Raw genomic sequence first — 26,334 nt, forward strand, 5'->3', positions numbered from 1 at the left:
AATCAGATTGCCTCTCTAAGTCCTTCCAGGGGAACAATAACCATGGCATTAGAGGCTGGTAATTGTGTTTCAAAAAAATGCTTAATTTTGTCCTTTCTTTTTATCTCCAACTGGGAACGTGACAGAAAATTACCAGCTCTACGTCCCCGAGTCGGCCCAAGAGGGAAAGCCAGTGGGAAAGATCAAAGCCAATGACGAGGACCTTGGCATCAACGCGGACATCAAATACAGCATCATTAACTCAGAGGGAGCGAACACCTTCTCTATATCTACAGACAGGGACACCAGGGAGGGCATCCTCAGCCTCAAGAAGGTACGCACTACATCAAGGGTCACCACGGGCCCTAGGTAGCCCGCATGGACCATGTGAGGGGCCCTCAGGAGCTCTGGTCACCAATGGCCACATTTACACGGGAGCTTTAATTCAGAATAAAAGTTAAATTCTCATTCAACTTTAAACACTTAATTCCGAATGCAAATGTAATTCCGAATTAAACTTAAATCCGAATTAGGTGGCTGATTTATTCCGAATTAAGTATTTCCTCAGTATTTTAAACGCTTTATTCCGCTTCAAGTTAATTCCGGTCGTTCTGTGCATGTTTGCCAGTCGCGTGGTGAAGACATAATCCAAAATGGCGGCCCCGACTAGAGCCGAGACTGTTTATTCAATAAGAACCATAAAAGACATGGATCTAAAGAAAAGAATGGACGGACAGAAGCATAAACGTGCGTACATTCACACGGACACATGGATTTATTCCACACTACAATCAAAATAAAAGTAAAAACAGTTCTTATTATGTGATGTTCTATGTAGTAGCCGAAAATAAAAGGTTTGTTGGGTATTTTACGTTTGCCCCCTGTCCAACCTAAGCCTTCCCAACCCCCACACCTAAAGGGGAATTGAATAAAGCCGAATAAACATGTTTTCTATGTAAACCTCAATTCAGAATAACTATTTCCTTGTAAACACGGAGCAGAACACTTTAATTACGAATAATTGAAATCAGAATAACGAATTTAAAAACCATTATGTAACCGTGGCGAATGAGCTCCATCTAAAATCGGATTTACTTTCCAGGATTTAAACTTGCAATGATAAATTCAGATGTGGTTCTTATTTGGTAGAGTTAAATACTGCTGCACCTGATAATGTTTCAGCATTAAATTAACCATCTTTAAATGTTTATATTCACTAAAACATTGTGACAAATGTTTTTAAGTGTTGCAGATCTTGTGTATAGTCAGTGGTATGTCATTATATAATATGATTTAAGATATATATATATATATATATATATATATATATATATATATATATATATATATATATATACTGTATATATATATTTAAAAATATGACTGTTGTTACATTTTACAAATGTTACATGTTATCAGATTAGTTAAAAATCATTTGTTAGATGATCATTTTCTAAGAAATGTAATGAAAATGAAACAATTGCATAAATTAGGAGAAATAAAATGTTGAAACGTAATCATTTCATACCTTTTGAAGTTACTGCTAGCCTTCCTGATGATCTTACCCTCCCATATAAAGCGAAATCGTGAAAATGTAGTATTTAACAAGTGCTTTTCAAACTGGTTGCCCTTTCTGTGAGCTACTTCTTAGGTACTGAATAGTCAGTTTCAATAAGGTTGGTGACCACTGCACTACATTCATCAACTTATATGTAGCCTCTGCTATTATACAGTACAAGTAGACAAGCTCATCTGTTTGTTTCATTGAGGCCTTTAGCATTAATAAACTATGACAAATGGTCTATTTTCCATGGCCACTAATGTAGTAGTAACACACTTTTAAAGCTAGCACTGTCTCAATTATTGTCCCACTGGCATTGGGTTTACTGCAGAGTAATCACATTTGTGTTTGCAGGCTTTCAACCTAAGTGCAGCTGTATGAAATATATTAATTTAATGTCACTGTGCCTGAGTTGTTGTACGCTGGTCTGATTTCTATATTGTTTCTGTAATATTTCTACCCCCCCCCCAGTCTCTGAACTACGAGAGGAAGAAGACCTACACGCTCCACATCGAGGGAGTAAACACACACACGGATCCTCGTTTTTCCTACCTGGGCTCTTTTAAAGACACGGCCACGCTGAAAATCACCGTGGGGGACGTGGACGAAGCCCCCGTCTTTTCTATGGATTATTATATCTTGGATGTTTACGAGAATTCTCCGAGTGGAACGGAGGTGGGCTCGGTCACGGCTCGAGATCCTGACAGCAGGAATAGTCCCGTGAGGTAGGAATCGCTTTGCTTTCTGATAGAGAGCTTTAGTGTGTATACGAACTCCTGTGCAGCGTTGGACTGGGGGGGTTTGTTAAGATGAGAAAGAGAGCTGGGTGTCTTGGACAATTTCCTGAATCGGTTCGATTTCGATTCGTAAGGTTTCGAATCGATTAAGCACGGTTTGATTTCAATTCAGTGTTGATGTTTCAATGTTTACTTGGATATTCATAAGATGGTTTCAAACTCCTGACTTAAGTTGGGCCATCTTTAGGGGTGTGCATTGCCCTGAATCTGACGATACTATACAATTCACGATTTGCAGCTGACATTACAATAATACCCCGATACTAAATAATACACTATAATCACGACCTTTACAAGTACAAAATGGTATGAAATACACTTGATTTCATTCATTTTTTTTTTTGTTTATCAAACTGTCGAATTACATTTTTCAACTTTGACGACAAATTCAAATTCTATGTTCTTAAATTCTTTAAAAAAGTAACCACATACATCTAAAAAAGTGCCCAGTATGTTTTATGAAAAAAAGGAGGTAGTTTAACAAGGTCTGATGTTCACTGACACCTATGGACCGAACGTTTATGTGCTATGCATATGTTAGCGCAATTAAATGGTTTTTTTCATTAATTAAACATTTCAACAAAATATCGATTTGTAAATTTTTTCAATCGATACAATAATTGCACGGTGAAATATTGCGATATATAACCGAATCAATTATTTCTTACACCGTTAGGCATCTTACCCAGCGGAGCTTCGTCTGCCATGTTTGCACTGAATTTAATACACTCGTTGTTGAGCAGACACAGTACTCGACTTTGCTAACGCCATCGATTTTAGCACCCGTGAATCGATTTTGTGAAATTTTAATAAAAATCGATTAAATTGATTTTTTTTATTCGACTCTAATGAGAAGTCGTGTCGAGTTTCAAAATGTACCCAATTCTGCTTCATGGTTTAACCACTTTTTGTTATGTGTCCTTGTCCGGTTCTTCCTAATTCAATGTAATTACTGACTATTACCGAAATTGTGACAAACATACTTAATAGAATAGAGTTAAATTAATTATTGTTTTTAATGTATTTTTTTCTAGGAAGGTAATTTTGCCTTGTGAAAAATAAAAATCAAAGGTGAGAAAAGTTTCAAGAATACGATGATTGGGAAATGAAAAGCTACATGCTCCAAACACGAGCCATATTTCAATCACACACAGGCCAAAACATTGCTGCAGTAATCAAAGAGGCAGATAATCATTGGAAAGTTCATACAGTCCTAATGGAAAAGCCCGAAGACATAAACTTTCAAAAATATGACATCACAGAAATAGAACTAGTGATGCACCAAAATTCCGGCCAACAAAAATTTTTCAGCCGAAAACCGAAAATAACTTTTGGGCCATTTTCCTACCGAAAAAGGACAACTGAAACACAATGTTGTAATGAAGCGACCAAACAGAATGCACGCTTGTTTGGAAACGTGCATTCATATCCTCTTGTGAGTATTTTGTTTCGTGAGCACTATATTGTTTTTCGTATCTCTCTATCTATCAGCATCTATTGCATCGCGAGTTGACTATTTCGTTACACCCTTAATTGTTGCTATGCTTCAGATTAAAGTTCGACCAATATGGAATTTTTAGGGCTGATACCGATGTTGGAGTTTAAAAAGCCGATATCCGATCGGTCGGGCTCTACTTCAGATGTAGGGAACATCACACTGAAATATTTCAAGATTTTACAAATCCGTTGCTACACGAGGAAAAAATTGTGCGATATTCTCCCAAAACATGTCTGCAAGTGTTTATAGCTATTTCTGTTTGTCGGTGAAGTCGGTCATCCAAGAAACTTTGTACTGTTTGTTTTAAATGTCAGATTTTCTACGCTGCAGAAGTGCGACAAAAACGCGCTGAAATCACACGAGACTACGTTGCGCGTGTTTTGACACGTTTGTCTGTTTTTGCTACACTTGCTAGACTTTAGGAAATTAAATGCACAATATTGCCTTAAAACATATAAATGAGGTTTATTTTGTGGTTTTCTCGCTACTTGATAACGATGATTTCAGTCTTTTTTTTACGATCAGTTAATAATTTGTTTTACAGGGAATAATGGCGTGATATTGTCTCGAACCATAAATGTTTTGGATTGAAACTTCTGTTTCAAGAAGTAAATAATGTAATTTCACAGAAAACCAGAAACTCTCAGGGTTTTTCTTGAGATTCCTTGTCAAATGTGTTCTTTGGCCAAACAAGAAGTCGATTTTACTTTTGCTTCAGTCCGTCAGTATTTATTCTTTCTTTGTTTTTCCGTCACAGTTTGAATCAATTTATCATGAAAGTAGCATTGTGTGCCAAACGTCTGTGCTCCTTGGTTAGCTGACACATCACACGCTTCTCCCGCTTCAGCAAATCAGCAGGACTCACTCAGATTTTTTTTGAGAATAATTGAATATCTGGTTATTGTCTACACGCTGGTAAAATAACCTCGGGAAAAGAAACTGCTTTGCACAATTGTGTGGAGCAAAAACACAAGTTGAAGAAAGATTGATTTGGGCCTCAGGCAGTGAAATCATTTTATGTTTTTCTTCAGAGGTGATACTTTCTAAGCATAGTTCAGTGACCACATATTACCATGTAATACATATATACAAGTCACTTACAATATTATTAACGTCGGGCAATGTAGCTGTTGTATCTCTATGGTGTTGATTTGAATCTGCAACAAGTTTTCCTAAAAATTGCTATGTAATTTTGACAGTTTTCAAAAAAAAAAAATTATTGTTAAATAGATGATTATATTTTTCAATTACAATTGTGTTTTTAATTACACATGTACAATTACAATTCAATTAAAATTACAGTGACCAGGATTTCTTTTTAATTAATTAAATTATTATATTATATATTTTTTAGCTGAAAGTTCTTTAGAATGACAATCACAATTATTTCAATTACAATTAATAACAATTACTGATAAGTGAATATTCACTGTTACTAATTGGTAACTACATACGTGTAAAAAAAATGTCCCCAAAATAATTTGAATGATCCCCAATTTGTTACCATTATAATTGAGTTTCCATGTCGATTAAAATTATAGTCAATTGTTTTCAGTCAATTACAATGTAATTACTAATAAAACATGTTTTTTTAATTATTATTAGTATGTAATTGTAATTAAATTTCAGTTTCACAATTTCAATTACAATTGACCCAATTAGAAACAACTCACAAAATGTATTTTTCAATGATTTTTTTTTTTTATATGATTGCTATGTAATTGTAATTATTAGTTGCACGATTTTAATTGCAATTGACCCCACATTACTAATAAATCACAAATGTATTTTCCAAACATTTTTTTTTTATTTATAATTACTATGTAATTGTAAGTAGTTATCAGTTGGAGAATTTTAATTACAATTGACCAATTACTAATAAATCACAAAAGGTATTTTCCAATGATTTTTTTTTTTTTAACTATGATTACTATGTAATTGTAATTAATTATTAGTTGCACAATTTCAATTACAATTCACTCCATTACTGATAAATCACAAAATGTATTTTTCAATGAATTTTTATAAATATGATTACAATGTAATTTTAATTAATTATCAGTTGCACAATTTCAATTACAATGAATTGACCCAATTAGAAAGAAATCACAAAATGTATTTTTCAATAATTTTTTTGAAATATGATTACAATGTAATTGTAATTATCAGTTTCACTTACAATTGACCCCAGCCTGTTAAACTGATGGTGATTCTACATGATGATTTATGGATTTTCAGCTGTAATTTTTACATATAAATAAATTCTCCCGTGGGAGCTTGTTTGGGATTCCATTAGATTAAAAAGTTGAGTTCTGTTTGAAGTGAACAACAGCTGGTATGAGCGGAACGAGGCGTGCGTGCGTGTGTTAGAAACCGGTCACCGCTCCAAAGCAGAAGGATCTGCAGTAAAAACACGTGCATGAGCTTAGCGTCCACTCTCATGTGTTTTGGTGTTTTTTTATTATTATTTGCCATTGTGTACTTACTGTATGTGTGTCGCTGACAGTTTATTCAACATTATAGCAAATCAAAGCCTTTATAGAGTGTTTGACTTTGAATGTGTTCATATCCGTGCACCGCAGGCAGCCTGTGGCCTCATTATCAGTCGAGTAACGGAGAAGCAAAACAGCACATGGGTTGTAAAAGTCATATTCAGTTGCTCCGCCTTCCTCTCTGATGCCTTTCAATCTCCAGCTTCAGATTTTACATTTTCACTTCCAACTGTGATTCACTTTGGTTTGAGTGGTTGACTCAACTGAACTCGATTAGCAAGTATCTGACTGCTACAGCAGCACTGAGGGTCTATTTTGGAGTTTTCCTTGTTTAGATACTTTACTGGCTAATAAACTTCCTGGAATCGTACCCAACACATGCTGATTAAAGTTAATAGAGTTATAAATTCAACATTTTATATGCTTCACATGATTACTGGAGATTTAGCCACAGTGCTAGACCCTCACTCGCCCGTTTAACAGGACAAATCCCACTGAAATGTGTGTTGTTAATATGGTCCCTAAGCATATTTTGTGAAACTTTTCATTAAGGCCAACCAGTGAATCACCCTGAAAGTGTCTCTCATAGAGAAGTATTTTAAAAGGCTTTAAAGCAGAGATGGGCCACTTTTATCACAGCGGGGGCCACAAAACTGTAAATGTCTGAATTGAGGGTTACATTATCAACATTATTGTCAGCATTTAGATTATGAACCTATCTGAGCATTAAGACAGGAAACAACAAAGGGATTTATCTATTTTTAATGTTGTCATTTTATATACAGTGTTTTACCAGTTTGTAAGTTTTTGTTGTCGTTCTGTGTGGTTTTTAGGGTCATTTTATGTTTGTTTTTTTTTGTTGTCATTTTGTACGTTCTCTCATTTTATGTTTTTTTTTTTGTCGCTTTGAGTCATTTTTGTGTGTTTTTGTTGTTGTCTTGTGTAATTTTGATGTCATTTTGTAGATTTTTCTCTCATTTTGTATGTTTTTGTTGCCACTGTGTGTTTCTTGACTCATCTTTGTTTCATCTTTGTGCGTTTTTAGGGTCTTTTTTTATATATATATGTTTTTGTTGTCATTTTTCTGTACTTTTGCTGTCATAATGTGTCGTTGTACAGTCTTTTTGAATGTTTTTGACACATTTTGTGTATTTATCTGTCATATTGTGTATTTCTTTTGTCATTTTGTGTGTTTTAGAGTCATTTTCTTTGTCTTTGGAGTTAATTTATGCATTCACTTTAGGGGCTGCACAAAATGTGGTCCCTGGGCCACCAGTTTCCCATGTCCCCCATATCCCATCTCCACCTCAGTCAAGTAAGCGAGCATGAAAGACGTGATCCTTAGCTTGACAGACGTTGCTTCAGTTGAGATGACTCCACTTGTCACAGTAAGTGATATTATTAATCATCAAGGTTGAATACACAAGTACTTGCCCCTGTCAAACAAAATGACTGTAACATGTCTTCATTAAAGCTCATCACATGTGAATGTGGATAGTAACGTGGAACCCTCGTCTTTAAATACTTAAAAATAGTGTCCACAGGGAGGTTGAGATGTCCCCATGTCTAAAGCAGGGCTGACAAATTCATTTTAGTTCAGGACCCAAAAATGGAGCAGTTTGATCTGATGTGGGCTGCATATTTTAGCTAATTGGACATTAATGAGCTCGAGTTTGCACTTACACATATAAAGGATACATAAAGTATGTAACGCATGGACAATATTCAGCAACATGTGAGAGATCTCAGTCCCTGCAGGATAAAAATCTTTGCGTGACACATTTTGGTTTAATTTAGGGAATATATTTTGTATATTTCTGAGAAATAGCAGGATTTTACAGAAAATATTGAGTTGTTTCCGAAATTTGAGATTAAAAATACCTGCCAACGTTCAATATAAGTGCGGGGAATATCACGAGCCCTTGCAAATATTGTGGAGTGTCATTGACGCTTTATGTTTGGAGGTGGTGATATATCTACAATTGAACGAGTTAATAATTAATTTATGTTCTTTGTTTTTCTTTTTCCCTGTGGGCCAAATTAGATGATCGACGAGCCAGATTTGGGTCCCGGGCCTGAGGTTTGACACGTGTGGTCTGTGGTGTAGATTAATAACAACTAAAAATGTATCACACTTTGATTACAACTATTTTATACTTAAATTAAAAAAAAATATTGGTTTCTGAACAGGGAACAGGGATGGAAACGGAATTATTATTATTTCTTATTATTATTATTATTATTATTATTATTATTATTATTATTATTATTATTATTATTATTATTATTATTATTATTATTATTATTATACGTTTATTTTGAAATGTATTTGAACAAAATGAAACCCTGACATACACGTTTCGGGACAATATTACACATTTACTTCCCTTTTTCCCTCATAAACTTCTGCTTGAATGTGTAGAAAAGAGATGGAAATGTGAAATATCACAGTGTTGCATGATTTCACCTCCTGAAATGAAAATAGCTACTGTATATAACATGGACTCCACCCTCACCTACATGTTTTGGGACAACATCACAAGTTCTCACTATAGCAGATGTCGCAACATGTTGAAATATCACGCTACATAATCTCACGTACAGACATGTGAAGTATAGGAATATAAAGGGGGTAACACTTGACGTTTTACACTTAAGGCTGACATTACGTTGTCACGTGAAGTATAGGAATATGAAGGGTAACACTTTACTTGAAGTTTTCTACTTAAGGCTGACACTACGCTGTCATTATCTGTCATTAGCATGAATAAGGCTGTCGTTAAGTAAGTAGTAAGTAAGTAATGTTTACTTCTATAGCAACTTTCACAGACAGATGTCACAAAGTGCTTTACATATCAGCTCATTCACAGTCACAATCACACACCAATGGGACAAGTGTTGTTTGCTAAATTACGACATTTTTCACTAAATGATGACACCTTTGTAGATATGCTGCCATTTGTTGGGTAAGGTGGAAGGATCTAGGGGTAACAAAGGGTTAGGGTTAAGATTGGGGTTAAGGTAACCAGCGACACTTAATGACAACCTTAATGACACATTATTCATGCCAATGACACGTGTCGTGTCATAATAATGACAGCGTATTGTCAGCCTTTATGTATGAAACTTCAAGTAAAGTGTTACCGTATAAAATGAATAAAACAGAAAGTCAAACAAACTTACGACTAGAGCATGTAATGCACAAAGTCACCAGCAGGAGGTGTCGTAGAAGCAGCTCAATGAGCTGATTATAGGGATTTATCAATTATTAAACTGATTCACAATCAGTATATTGATCCGGATCATCCCCAAAATCGAATTACTTTCCAACAGAATTAATCAAAATGTGTCCTTTAGTTTTTGAGTTTGACTGTCCACAGGCACAAATAAATAATATTAGTAAAATAACGGCGAGAAAAGCCGTAACCAGTAATGAGATGGACATGGAATGGTCATGGAAATTAGTTTAATCTGAAACAGAATTAGCGAAATCACAGGTTTATTCAGACCATTTTGTACTTTTGTATTAAACTTTAACTTATGTTGTTTTTTTTTTGTTTATCTGATGTCATGTTGTGTAAAATACAAAAAGTAAAAAGGCCAAAGCATTAGTCACAGGCTGATTCCTTGCTTTGTGTCCTACACTTAACATAATATGGAAGATTTGAGGTAAACACAAAGATAATCTACATATGAAAGAGTTTCCTTTTTCCTCTTATGGGACACCTGCTTCATTCCTCCAGTGCGGTGCATCTCCCACAGTGTTCCCAGCATTAAGGAAAGGGAAGCAGCAGCAGGAAGTCTTTTAACGCCTCTCCGTTCGAGGAATCAGTATCTGGCTCGCTTTGATCATAATATCTTCGTATGCGGGGGCCGTGGACTAAACATACCATTGATGTTGAAGAATGGCATGAAATTGATATCTAAATAACCAAATGAGATCTGTGTGAGTCATTAACTCAACGCTTGCATGAAGGAATCTCTGCATTATGACGATTCTTTACACCATCCTGAGAAAATGATGGACATCTTTTAACAGCCTGTTTCTAAGATGCAGTTAAACAACCATTGGTGTCAACATTAAGGGAACTTCTTTAAAAGTAAATGTTTATTTGATGTTTCACCGCTTACACCTAAAAATTCAGCTCAGAAAGTCATTAATCAGAGTTATCATAAGGATTAAAGTCATGTCTATAATGCTTGAATTGAGTGTAGCCTAATATGTAGAGCAGAAAAATATTGTAAAAACATTAACTGATGAGAGTCTTGAATTTGGTCAGCCGACCAATGATGGCTTCCTAAGTGATTCATCTAGTGGTTCTTAAAACGTTTTTGGGTATTCCCCATTTTGAACGAAGGCGAACTTTCAAGCCCCACCTGCAGCCATTACCCCCAAATACATAAACACATTTTCAAATGTATTGAACTACCAGGGAACAAGTAATATCATGTTTCATAATAAATTAAAAACTAGATTAAACTAAATTCAGCAGTCAGAAATTAAGGAAATAACGAAACATTGTTTGCAATTTGTGCTAAAAAAGCATAAAGCTGCAGTATGTATGTTTTTTTTTTTTTGTGTGTGTGTGTTTTTGTTTTTGTTTTTTGCTTAATTTGGTCAAAAATCCACAAGGATACCGGTAAGCGATGATAGGTTGTTTCTATACAAGTCGTGCGATTCTACATACTGCAGCGTTAAGACAACAAAAAAGGAATTTCAGTGCAATGTATGAAATGCAAGTAACATATTTCATGAATACGTTAAAACTCAAAAACTAAATGAAATTAGATACCTGCATTAAAAACAACTGTAACAGTGCAACAGTCAAAAATACAGGAAGTAATGAAACATTGTTTGCAATCCGTGACAAAAAGCTTAAGGAAACAGAAAATAAACACATTTGAAGTCATATATTGAAAGTTTGTCAATTGTTCCGACCTCAATCATTATTTTTGCACTTCAGTTCCATGTCACATATCTAATGCAGTCTAATAATGTAATGTTTGGGGTTTTTTTGCTTCTCATTATTACTTTATGTGTAGGCGTTTTGTTTAGTGTTAATGATTTTTATTTTCAATTTTTTAAAAAAAGGCATTTTATAAGATTGCCATGAAGTTGGAAATTCCCTCCTGTTTGTCGCGCCCCACCTGTCATGTCTCCATTCCCCACCAGGGGACGCACCGCACACTTTTAGAAGCACTGGATTAATCTGACATAGTTTAGTTCTTAATGTGTTTTTTTTTTCCCTTCTTTTCCATCACAGATTAATTTTCCACAAATGCAACTATGGGCATTTTATTTGTGAGCAGATATTTATGCGTAAATATATCCTTCAAATGACAACAAGTCTAAACAATTGCAGTCATTTGAAGGAGGGTTGAGTAGAAAAGGGAAATACAAAAATAAAAATACAATACAGTTAATTCATATTTTCAAGGTTTAATTGTTGTAAATTGTGGGCTGATGCTATCACATTTATACAATAATAATATTATTAATAATAGAAAAGAGAAACAATCATAGTGAATGGGAACAAAAAAAAACCACACTGCAAAGCCTCAGAATGAGGGTGATTATCAAAGATCATTTCAAACCACTGTTTGTTTGGTTTACTGGTTTTTCTTTAATGAAGAAAAAAAAACAAATTTAGTCAAGAATAAAACAAAACAGCCATTATGCTTGTGCTTAGTGCATGTTGGTAATTTGAAAGCAGCACTTTGCATTAAAAGGCAAAGGATATTTGGTTTCCTGTTTACTGCATAAAGACAAATGACTTCCCTCAAGATTCTCTGAAAAACAATCATTACCGAGCGTAAAAGCAGCTTCTGTTGATGATTGACTGTCCGTGTCAGTCGTAAAACAAGAGCATCATCGCAAAAAGCTTGCGACGCATCATAAGTAGCTGTGTTTAAGAGTTTGTCTCGCGTTTTCTTCTGTGTTCGAACCAGGAAAAAAAAAATACAAAAAAACCCTGCACTTGGTTTCTGTTGATGAGGATTGTTCTTATAAAGCTGGAAAGACTTCCTGTTTGAATTAATCATGACAGCAAATCTACGGGGGTTGCTGTGCTACGCTGCCGCTTTTTGCTGCACAAACAAGCGGAATAGTTTATTATTTGTAATGAATACACTCTTGGCAATAATATAGCTGTGGGGCTTCCACCTCTGAAGCCTATTATGTATTACACAGCAGAATGCATTCAGGATTAAAGGTATAAATGGGTCATTAGGAGATGAATGAGCTAGCACACAGTCTCTGCTAATTTGAACTCATAAGGGGAGCTGCCGAGGCTTCTTTGCATTTCTCCGTCTGCGTTACTTCCTGTTTGACAAGCCTGCGGAGTGTCAACATTGTTAGAGCTGATAATGAAGCGAACTGCGTTATTAAGTACTGAATGTATTTTAATGGTGTTTTATCTGTTAAACATTAATGATATCTGTTTATGTGCTTCAGTGATGAAGGAAGGGGCTGAATTACACTTTGTCAAATCTGTCAGGATTGATTAAAAGACCTCAAGTAAAAGGTTTTAGAGTAATTTGCTCTCAAATTCTGTTTCAAGGTATGTCCATTTCTGTATTGTTTCTGTTATGACATCTTTCATGCCAAAAATGCTTAATATGGTTAATTTAAAGCTGCTGGATTTGCATTTTTTCTTTTTATCAGATAAAGACATAGTGTAGCTCAATTGCTCGATGCAATGACGTAAAAGGCGGAAATTAATGCTTTTTTTTTTTTTATCCCTATTGTAAACACTCTCTTATAGACCCTTTCATTTGGTGTAAACATTGTGACGTATTTTAGCCTGGAGGCAAAACCACAATTGTCTTCGTTTTTTTTTAGCACAAGTGTCAGCTGGAATCCTATAAAACTTTAATTTACGTCCACTAGCGTTATTCTTCCTATTCTGGCACCCAAACACACAACAGGATGACATTCTAAAGCTGTAACATTACTATCCTCCACAGTCTTTAGCCAGCGGCGTTTCCTGTTTTTGCCTCCAGCTAGAGTTGTGACGTCACTCGTGACGTGGGCCATTAAGGGGTCTACAGGCATTGTTGGAAAAGTTTTGTGCATTACATTGTGGGGTGTGTAGTATTGTCATTTCTTGTGTTTGCCCCCAAAAAAAACTGTCAAAGTGACTTCCCAACACATTTGTGATGTTTTCATGGACTTTTTACGCTTGGGGTCATTTATTTACTTATGTTTATCTCCTTTCTGCAACACATTTGTGGTTATTCACTATAAAGTTTCAGATTCTCCTCTACATCACTTTTACTGTGAAAGAGCTGTTCCAAAACCTCATTTACAGTAAACTTTTCCCTAGAAGACATTTTCAAGTGAGAGATAGCAAGAGCGTGCAGATTGCAATATACAGGCAGACAAGTTTTACACAGCTAAAACAGCCTGACCCCAGAGGTCATATATATATATGCACACACACACTATAGAAGTCAAATGGCAACATTTCACACACATAATTCTATATGTGTTAGTGTTCTCCTCTGGAACTATTAAAAAGTAAAACAATAGCCTTTGTTGGTTCTGGATGTTTTCTCAAATGCCGATGAATTATGTTTGTGGTGCAGACATTAGGAATGTAACAATATCTAAATCTAACAGTTTGGTAAAATCAAGGTTGTAACTTCACGGTACGATGATTATTGCGATATTGTAGGAAAGCTCACGGTTTTACAGGAAGGCAGAAGGCACACAGTATGTTAACAATAACAAGAATGTTTACAATTGAGAAATTGTCATATTCACTATTTTGACAGTATCTATTGTCTTACTCGGGATGCCGAGTTGTTAAGTGAAGAGTAGCGCACAGCGTTTGCATATTGCCCACCTTAATGCGGTGAAATTGAAATGTTTCCACACCTCTGACTTGTAGCCGCTGGGGCATGCACAATTTCTTCAAACTCTACACCATGAGATAACCACGATGATATCGAGGCACTTGTAATACCGCGGTATCTTGATATCTTCAATAGCGTGACATTCCTAGTAAATGGTTATCTTTGTGGTGTTTTTAAAGATATTTCATGGACAGCAAAGAGGATGGAGTGAGATACTTCAGGATCGATGAAAGCACTGGAGTCATACGCACGACACAGCCACTGGACAGGGAAGACATGCCCTGGCACAACATCACAGTGATGGCCTCGGAGGTTGGTAGGTACCATGTTGGTTTTTAATCATGTCTAAGTACACTTGTTGGAATAAAACTGCCTGCAATAAGCAGTTAAAAAATGGACCACTCTTTGTTCATCCTCTATATTTAGACTTTATACATTGTAAGTACATTTAAAGTGTGACTTATGTAATGTGGACGTTAAAAAAAGCTGCCACTTCTCTTCCATTATTGGCTTAAACCTCTTCTCATCCTGTGGGAAGCCAATTGACACAACAAAAAAAGGTTTGTTTTGTTGTGCTGTTGTTTGAAGAATGACTGCTTTTTAGACTCAAAAATATATTTTTGTATTCACCAGTTATTTAAATCTGTTCATCAGGAGGAGAACACAGAATCATTGTGCAACCAGGTCATTGTTATTTACCAGTCCTCTATTGTGAGGTTACTGCACACGCTGCCAACCAATGATATTCTCCATAAAATGTTTCTCTGAAGTTGATTCGTATCTAATTCAATTCCTGGTCCGGGGGCCATAAGTGGCCCCTCAAGGTGAATGCACAAAATAATTGAAAAATACATAAAACAGCAACAACAAAAAAACTGCAAAAATGACTCACAAAAATGACCCTCAATCCACACAAATTGACAGGAATATATAGAACAAGACAACAAATGTGCACAAAATAACTGTAAAGAAATTGAAACGACAACAAAAAAACGTAATGGACTCTAAAAGCACAGAAAATAACAAAAAAACACATGTAAAATAGAAGAAAGATATTTAAAATTACTCCAAAAGCACATGAAACGACGACAAAAACCAAAACTGACTTAAAAAAAAGCACTCAACAACAAAAACAAGAAGGAAAAAAAAGCAGATTATTCAAAATGACAACAAAAATGTACAAAAAAACAGATAAAATCACAAATTATACAAAAGGACAACAATTGTGCGCAAAACTAACTGAATTGAAATACAAAGCAACAACAAAAATACATAGAATAGAAAAGAATACCTTTATTAATCCCTAAAGGGGAAATTCATGTGTTGAAGCAACAAACATTTATATACAATTAAAAAAAAATGACCAAACAACAAAAAATATAACCACGGACAGTAAAATGGGATAAAAGTATACAAAATGACTCCAAAAACCACAAAAAATTACAACAAAAACAACCAAATCAACAAGAAAAATATACAAAATGACATTGATATACACAAAAGGAAAACAAAATGGCAGAAAAATGCACAAAAAAACAACTAAATTACACAAAATGACAACAGAAATATACAAAAATGAGAGCTAAACATAGATGATTGTTGAAAGGTCATCGTGTGACCCTTGGTTTTTTTTTTTAAGCATTTTCCAAAACACTGCAAACATCTGTTCTAAGTGTGAATCCCTGTAGTGGTGTAATGTTTAAAAATAACACGAGCAAAGTGTTTCATTTGCATATTGATGAGAATGCATTCAATTATAGTCATAAAATTAACCAGCAAATCAAATTAATTAGACTCTATGTCCATCCTCACTTATTCAAACAATGAATAAAATAAAACAAAGGCCCTGATAACCAGGTTATTTTTTTTTTAAATCCCTCCTATACAAGTCTTCTTCTGCCTTCGCCGATGCTGCATGCTAATGTTTCGTTATCTCTCCACCTCGTTTTAGTATTCAAGGATACGTTTCACGCTGAAGCGCTGTCAAAAGGCTGAATGATTCATCCTCAGCACTTTGAATGAGAAAGGACACACATTATGAGACCAACAAGAAGTTCAGTTCCAGCAGAAAGTAAAGGCTGCTCTTTAAAAGAAACCAGAAAAACAAATGAGACGTGTGGATTATGAAACAAATCCAGTAAACGCAAAAAATGACTCCAAAAAACACGCAGAATGACAAGAAAAACGGACAAAGCAACACAAAAATATATGGAATGATAGGAAAATACACAAAATGAGCACAAACAAATAAACAAAATGGCATCAAGAAACACACAAGACAACAACAAAAAAACACGAAACGACCAAATACGCACAATGACCAAAGAAATTACAAATGAAAAGAAATACGTATTGTATATCAGCACAAATTGGCATAAAATGAATGAAAAAACAAAACAAAAAATAACAAAATTATACAAAATGATAACAAAATGACACCCATCTTTTTTTTCTAGCTTTCTGTAGGATTCTGTTGTCCTGCTGTTGCCTTGTTTTTCCTTCTCTTCATCAATATTTAGCGTTGTAACACATCACCTGTACAGTGGCCCTGTGTTAGAACACAAACACATCTGAATTATGCAGACGGAGCCCCTCAATGGCCGAGCTTTTTGTTTTAACTTAAGTAACTACACGTCGGCATCTATTGTATCCACACCTGGGTGATTATTCTCCTTCTGCCTAGGGTTTGCTGAGCGAGCATCTTCTTTTTAAGCCTGTTGTGCAACGTATGCATCCTGTGTTTTATATACTATAGATGCTAAGCAGTAAATCTACTCCTGCTCCGGATGCTTGTATAAGCAGTGCAACAGCTACTGTACACTGTTAGTCTGCAGGCTGGACTACACTTTCTTACCTGTTACCTGACTATTTTTTCTTTCTTTTTCTGCCTTGGAAATTGTGTCTACACGACCTCAGAGACACAAAGGACTCACAAAGATGTTGTGCTGGGCTTTAATAAACAAAATGATGAATCAACAAATAAATCAAATAAATACATTTAAAACAAAACATAAAGAAGGGAAAAAAGTGGCCTCTTGTCTTTGTTTTTGTGTCGTATGCGGCAAAATAAAAATAAAAAAAAGTACACCTTTATGAAGGAAGGTGCTCTTAAAGCTAGAATTTTAGCACAAATTTAGCTTTACAATAAAACTTCATCAAAACAAAATGGCCTTTTAGAGCCTTCATATAAAAAGAGATCAGTGTGAAGCTATTGGAAATCACAGTCTGATGTGTTTTCTTGACTGTTATCTTGTGTTTTTCTTTAGTCTGATGTCTTTTTCTCCTCTTTTTTCTCTCGCGCTGCAGACAACCCCGTTCTCTTCAGCCACGTTCCTGTTACCGTGCAGGTCTTGGATGTGAATGACAATCCTCCTGAAATAGCAACCGACGAAGACGTGATTGTGTGCGAGAACTCAAGGCCGGGGCAGGTCAGTATCCGTGATCCAAACAAGGCATCAGGAGGGAAGTGTGTGCGACCTGTCCATTAGCTACAGTGGCTCCCCGGTGTATCTGCAGAGACTGTTTAATCACCAACTATTCCCATTTAAGTGTCTCAGCAGCAAACCATGACAGCTCCAAACCGAATCTCAACCCAATTTGCTCTCTGCAGTCATTGATTCATTTAAATGAAGACGTTTTGTGAGATGGGGAGCAATCAGCGAGGCGCGAATGGCTGTGTGAGGGTGACAGAGTAAAAAAAATGAAGAAGACGTAACTAAAAACAGTTTTAATGAATTCAAGCTGATGAGGGAAAAGGTTTAAATGGAACATGTTTGTACCAAATGTAAAGGTTACATTCTATCGTCGGCATGTATGGCCTTGGGGGTTTATGTGGGAAGAAGTGGAATGAATAAGAAAGTGGCAGTGGCACGCCACCATGCTAAAGGCTAGCAGTCCATAGCAGCTCTCTAACATGTTCAGATAACATATCCAACTTGAGTTTGATTTTTATGAAAGCTGGAAAGTTGAATTCCCCATTTTCAATTGGAAATACTCATGGAAATATATTCACTCTGATAATAGGGCTGGGTAATATGGAGCAATTTGACCAAAAGTCGTTATTTTATTTGACGATATAAATCTTGACTCAATAAAGTTGACCAGAAAGACAATTCTGACTTAAATTTGCCACAACATGTCACACAGGCACATTTATTAACAAACAGCTGCACAATGTTAACACCTTTTGGCTTTTTTCTCCTGTAATGGACAGCACGTGTGAGTGAGTTCTGTAGTGTGGCTTGTTTAGGGGAAGGTCTCAGAAATGCATCTAACTGAGATTTTCAAGTAACGAAAGCAGCGACTCCCAAAACCAGTATTTTAATACAAAATAAGCTACAGTATATGAAATATGGAAACATTTTCAATAAGGACACTGTTTGACTGTACTCTATACATGTTATTAAATACTTGAATGATGTGGTTTGTACTGTGTATAAATAAAAACATGATAAAATATTTAGATATATCTCATTATAGGCAATATTGTTGTTTTTTATATCGCCAATATTTTGCCCAGCCCTATCAATATAACTCAAAAAACCTAATATTTACCATTTCACTTTGCCAAGGTTCAGACAGTAAGTTTTCATGCAAAATTTAGATTATATTTGTGTGGTTTTTCATGTAAAACATTAAATGTATCTTTTGGTAACTGAATAAGACCCTCATTGCATTTTGGTTTTGTTTTATAGGATTTATAGAACAGTTTTACGTGGAAAATTATTATTAAAATGTCTGATATTGTTCCAAAACGTATATAGGTGAGGGTTTAGGCCCTGTTAGAAATTATGTATTTATTAATTTATTTAGTCATTTGTTAAATTTTTCTTCCTATTAAGTATTAAATACAAAATTCTAAAAACAAATTAAAATAAAGTTGAATATTAAATATTTTGTGTCGTAATGCCATTCCCCAGTGTGAAGAAAAAAACATTTTTTTTTTACATTCATCGACAATTTGATTGAAAGGAAAAACTTTTTGACGCAGGTGAAGCAGATGTAAATGAATTCCTTTCTGTTCATTATCCCACTGTGTGATATTCACAACCTTTGCGTTACAATCGCAGTGTTTGAAAAGGAACTTTGTGTTAAGTGACACGCACACCGTTGGTGCAAAAGCCTGATGAAATGTAAGAATGTGGATTAAAGATCTCATTTGAAATCACAGTGTTTTACTGCATCAACAATACAAACACCAACCAGCATCATAAAAGGTTTCATAACTATGACTAATATGCAGTATTTATCGAGTCACATGGAAGGAGGAATTGAAATAGGCTATAGGTAAATGTTGGTGGTGAGGTTTTTGTTTTTTTTTTCACCTAATGCACGTTTTAGTTCCAAGAAGCACGAAAAAATGAGGAAAATATTTTGGCAGGCACGAAACAATAGATACATTAATGAATTCCCAGTGATATAATCTGATATTTGCAATCAGTTGATATGTGTATTGGTTTTTTCACCAATATTGTGAATTAAAAACTCAATAACTGCTATTATTTGGGACAAAATGTAGAAGAAGAAGAAGAAGAAGAAGAATTCTTGTTTTACAAATTTTAATTCAATTCAACTTTATTTGTATAGCGCAATTTACAACAAAGTCATCTCAATGCGCTTATCAAAATATAAAATTTATAATAACAAAGAAAAAACCCAACAAGATCCACATGAACACATTGTTTTATGTGGAATACATTCATTGGGGCATTACATTAAAAGTAGGGTTTACATTTTATTTTCATTGAGACATTGTGTCAACAGTCAACAATATTACCTGCACTACTTGTATATACAGTATGTCCATATTTATATGTTGTTGTTGTTGTTATACTGTTATGTTTTTTTTTTTTTGCATCATCCACCAAGTCAAATTCCTTGTATTGTCTAAAAACTCTACTCGGCAATAAAACTGTTTCTGATTCTGATAATAAATATTGTGATCTAAATGTAGGTTGGTTAATATCAGAAAACAGAAAATAAGCGGACAACATTAGCAAAAAACTAATATCGAACATCTCTAGCCGAATAATGAGATCAGCACACTTTGTAGACTTTGTCTTTTTACTTCACTCTAAAGTTGATTTAGCTTATTTAAAGACATGTACAAGTACCAGTAATGATAAAGTTAACAGTTGATGCCTTAGGACAGTGATCCTGTGGTTTAAACAGTTTTCTAAGCAAAATGTAGTTGGACAAGATAAGGTAAAGATAAGAGAAAATATGTGTTTGAGAACCACTGGTATAGAACATGGAATATGAGAACAGAGCACAGTGATCAATCTAAAACGTAGGGGAGGGAATGTTGCACGAGTTGTCAAAGAATAGCCAAATGTTGCAGGCGTTGCCTTGGGAAAGTAACTGAGCTTGTGTCTTGTGAACAACAGGTGATCCAAACCATCACAGCACTGGACATGGACGATTTCGCCAATGGCCAGCGGTTCTCCTTCGCTCTCCCTAACCAGCTCCCAGTCAATCCCAACTTCACCCTTAAGGACAACGAAGGTAATTAAAGCGATCGATATGTTTGTTTGCATCTCTTATGAGTTGTGGATGTGTCCTGATTGCCTGCAGTGATTTTTCTCCCAACTCAGAGGCTGTCAGTCAACCGCTCGTCGTGAACATTTGGACATCAACAGCTGTAGTCCACGTCCATATTTAGTCTTGCATGCGTCACACACAAAGGGGTTGGTGTGTTTGTGTTGTCAGAAGAATTACCTGCTCACTTCCCTCCTCCTCTGTGCATTATTTCATGCCGGTCCCCCCGAGTTCCAACAGTGAGTGTTGCCATGGAAACGCTTTCATTCCGAGGTGAATACGGAGCCATAGGTGGGTCTGCACTCAGGTATCGGTTTAAAAGCTCTCAGTTTGGAGATTTCTGAGTCGCCCACTGAGCTGAAGAGCTCCTTGAATCTTCTGAGCCAGCAGGCAGCACAAAGGCAGAGAGGAGAGATGGTCAAAGGGATAAACGCAGCTCGGACAAGTCTGGATGCCTCGTGTCTCAAGCTTTAGCTGGTCAACTTGTGCCGCAATGGTTGTCAAGCTGTTTTTATTTCACTGGCACTCAGAGGTAGAGCGACCGTGGTTCAGTTGGTATAGGGTTCTTCTGATTTAGAGTCTATACCTGTCTATGTGTCGAAGTGTCCTTGGGCAAGACACTGAATCCTACGTTGCTCCCAGTGGTCAACTAGTGCCTTGCATGGCAGCTCTGTTCCATTGGTGTGTGACTGTGAGTCTGAATGGGTGAATGAGCTGATATGTGAAGTGCTTTGGGACTACTTCAGTGTAGGGATAAAGCACTATATAAATCAAGTCCATTTACCATTTCCATTACCATTTACCAACTCATAGCAGGCTAACCTGCATCAGTCTGGTCTCAGTCTCAGATTGGCGGCACTCGAGATTTTCCGTCAAGACCAGCCCTGATCGGCTATTCTTTAACTTCATTAAAGAGTAATTAAACCCATGCTTTCTCCTGACCTGCCACTTGGAGCGAAATTATGTTGAGGCAATAAATGCTCGAGTCCTCATGTTTTCAATCACCACCTGGGATAGTGGGGGTCGCCAGTCTTTATCACCGTTATTTTGGGAGTTGCGGGCTGAAAAGTTTGGGAACCCCGTAGGTGTGTGCTGCTAATAAATATACCAGGTGTGAGCGGGTATGGGCTGGAGGAGGATCTTCTTCTATTGATTAATAGAGGTTGTAAATGAACAGATGGGTGCGCTAGCGCCCCCTCAAACTGAGGTCAAAAGCTGAATAGGTTTCATTTCTGGTAAACGTGATTGTGCCATTCTCATTCATTTATGAGGTCTTGCAGCCCACGTGCGCGATCGACACAAAATGCCTCTGCGATCGACCGGTAGATTGCGATTGACGTATTGTGCACCCCTGCAGTAGAGGATCGAAATTACAAAGTCGGGGACCCCTACGCTCAACAGCACTGGTGACAAACCTGTTGCAATTTAGCTTCAAACATTTAGCATTAGCGTTAGCGAACTGATTGGACATCTTTTCCAGTGCCTTATGTGTCAGACACCTGCAAACACTGAGACACGCCTTATTTCTAATCAGAAATCTCTCTAAACACTTACTTTAGGCCTCATTCACCTGACAAATAAACAAGAGAATGCTCTTTAATTGTTCAACCTTGTCATGGTTTTTTAAATTGATAAACTTGATTCAGTCTTGACTCCCAAAAGTCGTGGTCTTTGGTGCATTCTGGTTTTGGGAAAATCTTGGTCTCAGATAATGTGGTCTTGAGGACATTACAAGCCTTTCTCCAGTTTTATGGTGGTGATGCTGCATAAGCTTAAAAAAGGCACTAATCTTGTCGTGAAATCTCACCAACTATTCTGACTTCTGAAGAAATGGCGCCTGTTCTTGTTTTCTTGTCTTTGAAGGTGTCTGTTTGCTATACAGTATGAAACGAAAAAACAACTTTCAAAATAAATGCCATCACATTGTCACTTTATCGCTTCTGGGTATGAAACACTGCAATGTGTTCTTTCACTGCTGCTTGCAGACAGTTCTTGCTAAATGGCAATATGCTCTGTGAAGGAAAGATGGTGTGAAGATAACAAGAAACAACGACAGTCTGGCTACAGGGAGGAAGTCACTTTTTGCTTTCTACTCATTTCTCTGAGTTTTTACACATTTTAATGACTGCCATGAAGAAGGAGGCCTTTTATATTGTTGTGAAGTGGAATAATTGAATGGTGATGAGTTGTGAATCAGTTTTTGCATGAAAATATTCATGAGTCTAATGATCAAGTGTGGTAGACCAGGGTAGCATCTAAAATCTGCAGGTTAGGGAACGTCGAGGACCAGGTTAGGGCACCCATATGTGTTTACTTTGAGGGAAATTAGACACAATATACAAAACAACAGCAGAAATACACAAAATGACTCAGAAAAAGCAGCAAAAGTACTGGAAAAATACATAAAAAGTAAACAAAAAACATGTAATAAGAAAAATGTACACATTTACTCCAAAAAGACACAAAATGAGTAAATGGGGTAAAATTTACACAAAGTAGCTTTAAAATTACGCAAAATGGTTTTAAAATTATGCAAAAATGACTCAAACACAAAACAACAAAATACAAAGAATTACATAGAAATCTTCAAAACAACAATTTAAAAAAATAGGAGTATAAAAAAATACACCAGAATATACAAAAAATAGTAACAATATACGAACAAAAAAATACACAATTACTCCAAAAACACAAAAAAATGAGAAAAAATAAACAAAATAGAAACAAAAATATAAATATGACCCCCCAAAATACAAAAAAGCCAACAAAATCACATCTTTGTGTCCCCCACTGCAATAAAAGTTGCCGATCCATGACTTACAGTATAGTTTTAGAGGGCAATCACATGCCATAGTCAGGCTCATTTGCTAAAATAGAAAAGCATTAGGACTTGGAAGACAAGTCATAAGACAATGTTTGTCTTTTATTTGTTTTGGCAGTAAGAATTAATTACTTTTTCATTTATTATCTAAATTTCAAATCCACCTGTCTTTTCAACCTGTCAGGAAACATTCCCTTCATATGCATAAAGCTTCCCCAGAGAAGTAAAGCAGCTTCTTTCACAGCTCGTAGGGTCTTTCTCACCACCAGCTCTCAGTGTCTGCGTTTCCATACTGTTGACTCCTGTGTGTGATAATTAAAGTCAGCTCTTCACACTCGGAGCAGACCAACAGTTGGTGGCCGCTCCGTCTAACACCACCGTCTGTTGTTGTGCAAGTGATGAAAATCTCTTTCAGTCACTGGCACTAACTCCCTTATGACCTCATTTTCTTCTCCGGGAAGAACTTCTTCACTGCAAGTCCAGTGGATGCTAATGGAAAAGCTGTTGTTTGAGAGAGAAATGTTCCTGCATTTTACCATCAACACAGTGGTAGAACATTTTAGCGACCCACAAAAAACAGGCTCAATCTCGTTTTGATTAACCTGAGTCAATAGACCGGTTGCCAAACCCTGATTTCCACGTGAACCTTGCAAAAAAAAAAAACCCAAGCAGGTTATGACTGATTCTGGTAGAGGAAGTTCCATAGAATCAGAATCTGAATGATACCAAGCTGGCATCTTTGAGGGTTACCCAAATCTATAATTGGTCCTAATTCTAAACCAATTTTCTCATGCAATATATCAAATATAGGGTTCTCAAGGTATATACGGCATTTCATAGAATTTGCAGCGAAACCAGCAAAAAGCAATTTCCCAATCCCACAATGCAATGTGCCAATCTTTGTCACATGACCATTTGTCAACAAAGCTAATTATTGTAACAGAATCAAAAACAATCTTGCAAGCATTTGTTTGTCAGTAAAATCTCCTATTTTGTGAAAGATATACCTTTTGATTTATTGATCTATGAAGCCAACACAATTACGCTACGATTGTATCTTACGTAGGGGTGGGCGATATGGGAAAAATATCATATCACGAGAATATCATCAGATCGCACACCCTTAATCTTACGTCAGGTCTGAGCTTGTGTACGCAAATCGAAAATTTTCCAACAGTTGCTGGAGTTTCATTGAGTATCTGTCTGCTTTCACCACTGGTTTTTCTTTCATATTTTGCTGGGGAGTGAAATGGTGGCAGTGCTGTTGTAACTGCAGGTCAAATTCCTACAGGGTAACGCACTCCATTTGGGCTTTAAAGCTATAGAAGGAAGCTTTGGGAAAAGCACTACATGGCCAACCAGTTTAAATACATCCAACACATGACTACTCCTCTTACAATGGCTTGAAATTAGGTGTACATCACATACTTCTTGCTACTTTTTCCAATAAACTGCTTTTTTGTGTGTGTTATACTGAGCCTGACCAAAGAAGATCATACATAGTACTAGAGGTTTACAAGAGTTAAAGAGTTTTGTTTAAAAGTTCTTGTAGAGCAGCCAGGAAGAGAATAAACCATCTTGTTTGTGAGAGACAATTTCCACCATCCATTCCCCAAGTCGTAGAAAGGTGTTGTGACTGAATTTGTGACCTGATAAAATGGTGCTTCCGGGGTTACAAAAGCCATTGGTTGTGGTGAGTGTCAGTTTAACCTTTTAATAATTTTCTTTTTTTGTTATTTTGGTAGTAAATGAAGCAGGGTGGCTCAGAGTCCATTAGTACATTTGGGTTTACTTCATGAAGTAGTGTTATGGAATTGTTCCACTGGCTTCTTACGTGACTTTATATCTCTGACAAACTTTGATGAGTATCAGCATCTCTAAACTAGTTTGGAAACAGCAATATTTGATTAAATGCATAAGCCAATACGGTGACCACTTTGTGTGCATGATTTTTCATCAATGTCAATCTGTTTGTAGCAATCAGCCTCGCTTAGAATTAATTTAAGAAGTTTTTGATTGATCCACACTTTGTTTGTTTTGGAGTTACAAACTTTTGTTTTAATGTTTGAGTTGTTTTTGTGCAAATGTGAGTGACAAACAAGCTTTAGGAAATGTAATATTTCCCAAGTAGGATGGTGGTAAGACTGCACTGGTTAAATTCAAAGTGGAAACTGTAGAGTGAGATGATGCTGAATCCCATCTGCGGCACCTACACACACCCACCAAAGTTCACAAAGAACTCCACTAAGTGCATGTGTAGGCAAGTGTGAAGTCTATAGAGACACGCATGTGTCTGTTTCAAGTTTATTTTTAGCGCTGGCTCTTTTCTTTTTCAACATCTCACTTCATTGTCCTGCAGAGAGCTGGTTGTTGTAAATAAATACATGCAGTTGCAATTTTTATCTTCAAGAAGAGTTCGGGTCATTTCAAATTATTTTCTCCATGAAAAAACGTATTTAAATTGGTGGTGTTGAGCATTATACCAAAGCTTTACTAACCCTAGTTTTGGTTCCCCACATCACTCCTAAACTCCTAAAATAAAGCAGCTTAATTTTCTGTAGAAACATGTAATTTATCTCACAATGTGTGTGAGTACTTGAGTTTGGACTTGCATTTGCCAAGGGGACTCTATTTGTGACCTTGTGAAACGTATTATTTCTAACGTGGTCACAGGAAACATTTGTATAGTATTTTTTGAAGCTTAAAAAATTTGCAGAAAAATGGAGCAATGTGTTTTTTTTCTTCTCTTTTGCCAGTGAAGAGAATAATGATATATTCTAAATAATGATGTT

The 26,334-nt window shown here is 36.0% G+C and overlaps 1 protein-coding gene across 2 annotated transcripts in view; it reads left to right on the plus strand.

Annotated features, from left to right (window-relative positions):
* The window catches only part of LOC114454092 (cadherin-18), a 118,154-nt gene that overhangs the window by 78,203 nt on the left and 13,617 nt on the right, over window positions 1–26,334 (plus strand). For both annotated transcript variants that reach the window (XM_028434271.1, XM_028434270.1), the window contains 5 exons: window positions 126–313; window positions 2,012–2,265; window positions 14,364–14,500; window positions 17,491–17,612; window positions 20,571–20,688. In XM_028434271.1, the coding sequence (XP_028290072.1) occupies window positions 126–313; window positions 2,012–2,265; window positions 14,364–14,500; window positions 17,491–17,612; window positions 20,571–20,688 (819 nt within the window). The remainder of the gene's footprint in view (window positions 1–125; window positions 314–2,011; window positions 2,266–14,363; window positions 14,501–17,490; window positions 17,613–20,570; window positions 20,689–26,334) is intronic.

Source organism: Gouania willdenowi, chromosome 20, assembly GCF_900634775.1.
Source record: "Gouania willdenowi chromosome 20, fGouWil2.1, whole genome shotgun sequence".
In the NCBI taxonomy this organism is placed as follows: domain Eukaryota; kingdom Metazoa; phylum Chordata; class Actinopteri; order Blenniiformes; family Gobiesocidae; genus Gouania; species Gouania willdenowi.